Source organism: Salvia hispanica, chromosome 4 (assembly GCF_023119035.1).
Source record: "Salvia hispanica cultivar TCC Black 2014 chromosome 4, UniMelb_Shisp_WGS_1.0, whole genome shotgun sequence".
Taxonomy (NCBI): domain Eukaryota; kingdom Viridiplantae; phylum Streptophyta; class Magnoliopsida; order Lamiales; family Lamiaceae; genus Salvia; species Salvia hispanica.
The window spans coordinates 15007673-15017486 of NC_062968.1; the positions used below are offsets into that span (position 1 = coordinate 15007673).

At 34.5% G+C, this 9814-nt stretch overlaps 2 protein-coding genes across 2 annotated transcripts in view; both read right to left on the reverse strand.

The window, feature by feature from the left end:
* Window positions 1–113: 113 nt before the first annotated feature.
* On the reverse strand, window positions 114–3888 carry LOC125185213 (probable ATP synthase 24 kDa subunit, mitochondrial). The gene is made up of 7 exons (XM_048081712.1): window positions 3732–3888; window positions 3438–3537; window positions 2105–2249; window positions 1451–1561; window positions 954–1100; window positions 628–750; window positions 114–491 (listed from the first exon to the last, which is right to left on the reverse strand). The coding sequence occupies exons 1-7, from the start codon at window positions 3771–3773 to the stop codon at window positions 428–430; spliced, it is 732 nt and encodes a 243-aa protein (XP_047937669.1). The 5' UTR covers window positions 3774–3888; the 3' UTR covers window positions 114–427.
* A 1944-nt stretch (window positions 3889–5832) lies between these two features.
* LOC125218989 (ras-related protein Rab7) overlaps window positions 5833–9814 on the reverse strand; it is a 4199-nt gene continuing 217 nt past the window's right edge. The window contains exons 2-8 of the mRNA XM_048120826.1: window positions 9659–9814; window positions 9492–9518; window positions 9252–9351; window positions 9005–9151; window positions 7130–7210; window positions 6915–7060; window positions 5833–6164 (exon numbers count right to left, since the gene is read on the reverse strand). Coding sequence (XP_047976783.1) covers window positions 6101–6164; window positions 6915–7060; window positions 7130–7210; window positions 9005–9151; window positions 9252–9351; window positions 9492–9518; window positions 9659–9711 — 618 coding nt within the window. The 5' untranslated portion in view covers window positions 9712–9814 and the 3' untranslated portion in view covers window positions 5833–6100. The remainder of the gene's footprint in view (window positions 6165–6914; window positions 7061–7129; window positions 7211–9004; window positions 9152–9251; window positions 9352–9491; window positions 9519–9658) is intronic.

Below are 9814 nucleotides of genomic sequence, written 5' to 3' on the forward strand. Positions count from 1 at the left end.
AGGACGGACAACGTGCATTGGTGAGCAGCGGCGTACCAGCGGCAAGGACGACGGCGTCCGTTACCGCTGCAGATGCTCTTACACAATACTATAAAGTATAAACACTCAAAACAGGAGAGAAGAAAATACTCAGATTTTGAGCCTATACTGAAAGGGGATAGTACAAAGAAATATTGAGCTAAGATGCAGCACAACTATAGTTTGTTTCAATACAATGCATCATTTATGAAACATGAGCATCGGATATCAAACCTTCGAGTGTATGTCTTAGAAAATTCCTGACGTAGTATTATTATTAAACAAAGGCAGGACTCTTATGTGTGTTCCTCTTCAATCAGTCAGCAGCAATATATCTCCCACTCAGGGAATTGCCCAAGAGAGAACAAGGCAAAAAAAACACGTACACAAGATAGGTGTGAATTTCAGTCTAAAGGAAGTTTCGGATGTCTAGTGACTTCACATCAGGCATCTCTTCATCCTTAAACTCTTCCCTGCAATAAGTTGGAAGGGAGAGATTTTGCTCAAATTAAACATGTCTCAACATCAATGGCATGTTGCATACAATTAAACAAACACATACAGAATGCACAAGGGGGAAGGTGTTGCAAGGACTGCTAAAAGGCATACCGTTTCTTCTGAGTTTCCATGGCTTCAAGAGCATCTTTCTTCAGCTCTTCAAGTTGGGCTTTTGCAAGTTTAAGTTCCAACTGCTGCTCAAGCTTCGGCAGATCTTCTCTACGAATGCCGAGCCTACATGATGATGAGTTAATAATAAGTGCACACCAAGGAAAAGCCCAGTATTGTGATACTTGCAACATTTATCATATGCTTATCAGAGTGCAATGCTGTAATTTATAAGAAAAACTTGTTTCAAATAACAAGGTTTTACCAATGAAAAATAGATAGAAGATATTGCTTCTTTATGAATGCTAATTTTACTTCGTGGAGCTTACTTTTGGTTGACCTTATCAAACTCTGCCTTCAGCAGGTCCATCCCCTTTTTATCGTTTCTCAAGAGAGGTTTATTCAATTCCTTCTCAACTTTGTTCAGTGCATCTATCATCATAGTCTCTGCGCCTAGTTCATCAGTAAGGCCTCTCCTGCCAAAAGTAATTGAGAAAATGAGCAACCGAACCAGTTGATTGGCATGCTAAAAGCCTAAAACAGCCATTCACATGACATTTTCCTTGACCAAAGCCTTGTAAGAAAATAAAATTCCAAATAAAAGAATTCCATGACTCAGCCAAGCAAGTTAAGCGCATAAAAGTAAAGATTGAAAAATTAAAGAAGTAAAAAATCATACTCTTAGAATGTATCCTAAATGTCACATGAATAACAATGCTGGGAAAAATGAAACAAAAAGAATTGTTGAAAAAAATATCCAGAAATTCAAAAGGAAGCATACATAATTGAAAGGATATATAAACAGGGTATTAATGCATAAACATACTTCACCCTTATTTCCTTCACGGCTAGCAAGTAGGAACGAACATCAGGAATGTCTTGTGTTCGTGTATCAATTGTGTACTTGATCCTCTGTGACTCCGAAAAAAGATCAGCCCTGCAGGTAGATTGTAGAATGCACAGCAATAAATAAAAGAACAATAATGAAGATGTTTTACATATCTAAATGATTTTCAGAAGCTTGAATGAAAAAAGGAAATACATAAACAAAAGTAAGAGAGGACATATGAAGATGTGTAGTCTGTAATGCGATAGTGTGTTTCCATTAAATGATGAAATAAAATAAAAAAGTGAATAGTTTTCATATTTTTATTACGATTCGAAAATGACTGGCTAGCTGGTGGAACTTCTAAGCTCTAATATATGTTCTTCACATTATAAAACCCTCCAACGAAGGAAGTGCTAACTTTGAGGGATAAACACTTGTTGAGACTCCCATCCAATTAAAACTTAAAAACTAAAAAAAATACTAAAATATACTAGCAAACACTCGGACTCCATCACAATGGCATGTGTTCCATGGTAAAATTACTTATTTAAGTTGTCTCTTATTTCAGAGAAAACAAATACTACTACTAAACATAAGGGCATTAAAGTAATTTGATACAGACCAAGTAAACAAAGAGTAAGAAGATCTCACTTTTCTCTTACAGTCTGCATGACTTTGGCATACTGCTCCACAGCAGCAGGATCTTCAGGAGCAATGGTGATCTTCTCTTTCCTTAAGATCCCCATGGCTGTCTCAAATTTCTTCTTAACGTCAAGAAATATACCCTTCAACATCTCTTTGTGCAAAAATATGCAACAGTCAGAAACACAGATATATAAGACACATCAAGTATTCAGTAACCTGACAAGTCTAAATATCATATGCACCTGAAAGTGCAGGCATAGAGAACAATATGGTACTGCCTATCAACAGCTAGTGACTGAAACACAATAAATAGGCAATCCGCCAGCATCAAGCTGTTAAAAAGTTGAGGAAGCCCACATGATAATATTTTTAATGGGGTTCTTAAATTTCAGGATAATATGTGGAATCAAGAGCTAAGAAATCATTGAAAACAGCACCAAATAACGAAGAAGAAAAAAACATGTTAAAGATACAGATCATGATTCCAGCATTTTGTGCTAGCAACATATATCATGAGATTCATTTATAAAGTATATTGCTATAATTTTCATTTGAAATAAGTCTGATAAATGCTGATTCCAGATATAATCAATAAATCAAATGCATGTACAGTCATCATTTGAATTTGGGAATGCTGCCAGATGAATAGACAATGAGATAGGAAACCTTTTGAAAATTTACCTAACACAGCAGATGTAGTAACAAGTAACATGTGAATATAAACATGCAGATGTAAAAATCTGTAACTACATCTGAGGTCACAAGACTACTTCAAAGTTGCAATGTTTGATAAAAGATAACCAAAAGAAGATAATTTTGCTACATTGCTCACAACTAGTAATCGTGTGCCACAAGACGCAACGAATTGGATGTTTCACGAAACAATTGATAAGCCCATTAGCCCAACACAGGCACAATAGGAATATTATTAGTAGTTCTACTCTACCCAGCATCCACATCAGTGACTTACTAATAAATTTTTCATACAACTGGTGTGTTAGGACAGTAATTTCATATTATTCCAAACAATCTGCCCCAATTTACTCTAATGAGGTCACTTGGTGGCTTTCCGAGCCACATGATCACACATCTACAATCATAATCCCCTTGGTAAAAACGAATTCGTCAAATTTAACATAATAAAACTCCGGATAGTTAAGTACACAATTTCAAAACACCACCCGATAACGCTAAATTATAGAAATGTGTTTTCCAACGAATCATTTCAGGGTGTGATACCTTTCTCTACCCCATGGTTATCTCCCTAATACCAAGAGATTTTTATCGTCATCATCAGCAATGGTACGAGAGAGAGTGAAGAACACAATTAAGAACTCACCATCACCCTTCAAGGAGGAGGGAGCGCTGCCAGCTCCTTTGGCAAAGGAACGCGCAGGAACGGCATACTCCGCTCGAAGAACACTTTGCCCAGCATACAACTGCAGCAATACACAAAAAAGGACATCGAAATTCAATCATCCGTATTTCATCGAAGGGAAAATCATCAAAATTATAAGACCACAAAATAATCAACGATTTGAGCTGCGATCATACGAAAATAAGCCTAGCATTTCGCACACAGATCCGGTCAATAGAACAAAATGCAGAGATAAAAATACGAGTGAGGAAATACCTGGCGTGTGGATCTCGAGAGGAATCGAGCGGCGAAAGCCATTTTGGGATTTGGAGTTGGAGAAAGCTTCGATTGGAACTGACCTAGGTGGATATCATATGTCGGAAAGGACAGTGATGGGATCGGAAAACGCCGTCGTTTCCTTAGCTGGGCCCCTAATTTTATGGGCTTTCAATATAGTAACACCCCAATTTCATTTTTTTTTTATCGAAAATTTGTCGTTTATTTTTATTGTGAGTAATCAATTGCTAACTCACACTTTAGTTGTTAACTACAACTAATTTATCATCATATGATTTTAGAAATCTAGTGAATTAAAATTTGCCGCATATAATTTTCATTTTTATTAATTAAATCGAAAAAGATAAAAAGACTAATGAAAATACCAATATAGTGTTGTGAAAATATTTAACACAATATTTTGAGAATGTCATCACAGTTCTTATGTCAACGCATTGCTTTAATAATGACATTCTAAATGTATTATATTTACATATTTTATATATTATGTTGACATTTGTTGCTATACGAAAAAGTTGAAAATTTTTGAATTTTTTTTCAAATTTTAACATCGGAACATATGCAAGTGAGATCTCGTCAGAATCCTTATGAAATTATCTTTAATTTGATATATGTTGTGTGAAAAAATAATTTAAATCGAGAAAATTATATGCGTTTTAAAGTTATGTGATATTTTTAAAAAGTTAGTTACAACTAATTTGGTGTAAATTGACCTTAATACCCATATAGACGTTTTTTGTTGGTCGTATTGACATTTCGGGCTGATGATCTAGGCCATTGATTTGAATATCTCTTATTTAATTGTAGTTAACAATTAAGTATTGGGTTAACAATATAACACTCCTCTATTTTTATTTTTGTCCATCCCTAAATATTTATCACATTTCACTTTTATTTTTTTAATAGTAGACTCACATTCTACTAACTCATTTCACTCACATTTATAATATAATTAATATTTAAAAATACGACTCACACTAACTTCTTCTACTCGCTTTCTTATATAAAGTCAAATAATATATGAGAAATTTAATTATGGATAGAATGAGCTGTAGTAGTATAACGAATAAAAAGACTCATATTCCAACAATTTGCGTATAATGAAGTCTATCCCAAATTCCCTTTGATATAATAATCCAAGTGTGAATGTATTGCTGGAAAACTCTATTATGCATGTAAACGTGTTTTCAAATTGTATATGTATATAGGAGGGTAAGAGCATCCGCAGCTGTTGTCCGTAAGATGGATGTTGTCCGTGCCGACGGTGCGACGAGCGCTGTCCGTCCGTGCCGACAGCAGGGCGCTGCTCGATAATAAGAGCATGTCTGTACCGCTGAGCAGGGTGACGTGGCGTTGCGTGATTGAGTCGTTTTTATTCTGTTAAATTTATTTATTTTTTAAAAATTCATAAAAAATCGAAAATAATCCGGAAAAAAAAAGGAAAAAAAAAATTCGGATCCCAAAAATATATTTGTTTTTATTTATCGTTTTTCAAATTTTTTTTTTTTTTTAAAAAAATTATTCCAAAATAATCTATAATTACTCACATTCATCATCCATTCTTTACATCAAATTATCTCTCATTTATACTTCAAATTTTCGTGTATTTTTAATGCTTTTTAATATTGTGGAAATGTTTTTATTAAAATTAAATAATGGAATAGTGGGACCCTTGAGCTTGTCCTTGCGGAAGAGCATAGATATGAGTTTTGTGCTCTTGACTAAGAGTAAAAAATGAATAAAAGTGAATTCGGACTCACATCCGTGCTCTTGCCAAAGAGCACTGACGGAGATGTTCTAATGCAACCGTCACTCGTATTTTACTCATGTGAATTGTGATGCCATGTTCGTGTTACATAATGCACACGCAATCAATAAAATTGACATCATCCATTTTTTTTATTTAGTGGACCACATCTAGTCTTGGTTATGCATTTAAGGTGTCGTTTCACCCTAACCTTACCCTCTTTTTTTTTTAATCAATAATCAATATGTTATATATATATATAGCAACCTTACCATAACGGCTTAACGTTTCATATTTCACTGAAAATTCATGACAAAACGCAGTAAACAAACCTTGCACAAATAATGTTTTATAGCATAATGAATATTGAAGAAGCAAATCACAATCACAAGCCTCTCAAAATCACAAAGGAGGATCAAAAACCAAAAGATTACAACATCAAGAATAAATAGATGGAAAGGGACACAATCCCAAACTGAGTCTTAAGAAACATACTAGTATACAGTGTTTGCAAAAGTGCAGCTACAAACAACACTCTCAAACAAAAGAATCACCAGGAACAAGTTAACCCATCCATTTAACATCGGGTTCAAAGTTCGGATCAGCAAGCACAGCCACCTTGTTGCTCAGTTTCTGGAAGAGTTTCCGCAATGCCCTGGAAGTATCTGAGGTACAAATTCCAATCGAATTAGAGAAAACGAGATGCTACAGGTTACTATCTCAGACAAGAGAATTTCTAAATGAAACTGGCAATTAAATGCCTGAAGAGTGCGGACAGGGAAGCTCAACCAATTAATTGTATACATGAAAAGAACCAAAGCAAATCAGGAGTTGCAAGCTATGCTGAATCTCTTGTCTTTTTATTCAAAAAGCTTCCAACGGTACTTTCACTACATGTATTCGGGAGAAGTGCATATTGCACATTAATTAGTTATATGTATAACTGCTTTTTAAGAACATATCAACTATAATAAAGATAGGGCACTAAGACTGACAAAAAAGCCCAGCAGCTAAGGTGTTTTAACTTCCAAGAATCATAAGTTTAAGCCTTTCACTAAAATCCTTCCCTTAAAAGAACCTACTAAACATTCTAATTATGAAAATATAATTTGATTTCGCTATTCCTATGTAGAATAACATCTGTATTATGTGAATTCACACATTGTAGCCCCCTATGATGAGTTCACAAGTTATATGTTTTATATAATCTAAAACATTCCTGATTGGTTCTCTTTGGTGGGCATAATGACATAATCCAGTATTACACAAGCAAGTCACTCCAAATTCAGAGCTCTTATTAAGGTGAATATGTAGCTCGTGCTTATTTATGCCTGACAATGGAATTGGAGAGACGGGAGAGTGCTGATCACTACTTGTAACAAAATGTGTCGATTAAACTATGTAAATCCACTCACATGTCCTGGTCATGCTCATTAGCTAAAGCGGCCTTCGCAATACAAAAGAATGCTGGATCAACATTGTAATCTTCTTTGGCTGATGTCTCAAAGTAAGGGATGTTCCCTTTTGATGCACACCATTCCTTTGCCTTTTTCTCAGAAACCTGGTATCATTTTAATTAGAATAAAGTATGAAGAAACTAAGATAAAACCAGCTTGACAAATCAACTTACCACTCTGCTATTGCCACCATCTATATCAATCTTGTTTCCTAGTAATATAAATGGGAATGACTTTGGATCAGGTGGATTTGCCTGTATTATAACCAATACCATCAATTTCCCATATAACCACCAAAACTGAGCATATTGTCGATATCAAAAGAAATATAAAAAAATAGAAATATCTAGATGGCCAACTGAATTAGTATAAGAGCTTTAAGCTAATGATAATTATTTAGCAGTAACAGAAGCACATTGCTATTGCTATCATTTGCATAGCCTCATTTAGTCCAGGATCGAACTGAAGTTAAACTTGTCAAACACACTGAAATAGTTATCAATGAGAAACATAAGTACGGAGGAAGTGACCGTATTGTCCTATCTAACTAACATGAAGATCCTAAAGTCATACTACTTCTTTGACATAACAGGCAAACATGTAACTTTTTCTATATATCCAACTACAAAAATAAATCTGAGGGTGAGAATTGTAATCAAAATATGAATTGGCCAGAGAAGCCCATTCCAAAAATATAAGTGGTGGACCGTGGATCTACTGAAGATAAGAGGTTAAAATATTACTGCTTATTAACTTAATTATTAGTTATTACACATAATCACCAAAAGTGCATGGTTTTGTTTCTTCTCACTTCTATTATATAATGAGAGGGCCATCATTTTTTTAGTTAATGGCCATAATGAGCACGTCAATATCTTAGCTCTGAACACAAGGCATGACAGACACCTTAAACTTTCTTTACCAGTTATTGTGTATTAAAGCTATCATTCAGTAGTCAGGGAATAAAACTCTGTGACAATCAGCATCATTACCAATGCAACATGTTCAGTTCGCAAATTTTGCATCATATGAGCTTCCTACTACTACATTAACAAGATAGATAGATAGATAGATAGATAGATATCTACAACCCTTCTTATCTACACATTTACCATCAATTCTAGATTGTAAATGCTAATGCTAATCCTTATAAAAGGTGAAGCTCTTCAATCTAGAATGCATGAATTACCTTCATTTGGTTACTATTAAATACTTCAGGGTGAAGTATATGGCTATAAGGCAATGAACTATCTGAAAGTGAATGGAAAGTTGAAATAAATCAGCATAGGCCAAGAGAAATATGTTTTGGACACATGTAGTACATGTTGGTATACTTTGATCAATCTAAAAATATAAGTCTCTCCTCCTGGACTAATGATTCACATTCTCTGTCCTTAATTCGGTCTTTATTCTCTTATTTTCGACTAAAGTATGAGCCTGAAATGACAATGAATATGTGAAAAAGGTTCAGCAGTTGATGGACAAATATTGAAAGAACAGCCCAGGTCGATTACATAGTAAAATATCACAAACAATAAAATTCTCAGTCATAAATCTATTTATATGGAAAACCTATTCCATTAAGGCATCACCCCATTGTCATCATTAAAAAAGGAAGGAAATATATAAATATAGCATTTAATTTCAACACGTAAGTAAAAATTTAACCTTTTCCCTTTCTCCTGAAACTATCACAGCAAGTACACCTTCCTTTCTAAAGCCAATTAGCCTAAGATACAAATTTTTAGCTTAATATGTAGTACTACCTTATTAGATAGTCAACATTCATTGCTCATACAAGTTGGCTTTACAAGATAAACTTAAGAAAGTGCCAACAAATGAAAAACAAGAAGCCTCACAGCAACAAAACAAGAACAACAATTATATCTTGGTGATGGCCTAGCGGTGGAGTGGTCAATCCATGAGGCCAAAGGTCTCGGATTCAAATCCGCTATGGCCCAATATTTAAATTTAATGATAAAATTATCCAAAATACATGAAAAATCTTTTGAGCAGACAAGCAATCTATGAAAACAGAAGACACTAACCTGCTTGAGAAACTCTTCATGCCAATTGTCAAGGGTATCAAAAGACCTCATTACATTTACATCATAGACCAAAACACAGCAATCCGCCCCTCGATAGAATGCAACTCCAAGACTTTGAAATCTCTCTTGGCCAGCAGTGTCCCAAATCTACCAATCGCAAATACAAGTTCATTCACTATGTATAGCTTTTTATACATAAATCATCAACAGAGAAGCCAAATTTACAAAAAGCAAACTGAAAACACACTTGAAGAGTGACAAGACGATCATCTATTTGAAGCTCCTTCGTGACAAAATCCGCCCCAATAGTAGCTTTATACTGCTGACTAAATTTCTTATGCACATATCTATATCACCAGTTAAAGAAGCATCACACATTGTAATCGAGCAATTCATCAAACATCAGCAATCCTCGAGCTTCACTAAAACTAAAAAAATTGAAGTAAAAATACAATCCAAATGAATGAGAGAGAGAAATAAAGGATACTGGTTCATCAACGACGTTTTACCAACCCTGAAAAATTAAAAAATAAAAAAATAAAAAAATCAACAACGTCACACACGTCAATTCCAAAATTCCAATACTTAACCCTAAGCTCGAAAACAATAAATCAGATCGCACAGGGAAAAGAAATAGTATGAGCATGAGAATACCCGCTGTCGCCGAGGACGATCACTTTGAGTAATGTTCGCCTACGCAATGACATTGGATACTGATTTAAAATCCAATAACAACAACAAAAAGCTCCTTTTTCAACAATGCCAATTTTAGAGGAAAGGGGAAATTTTGTGCTGAGATGAAAATGGACA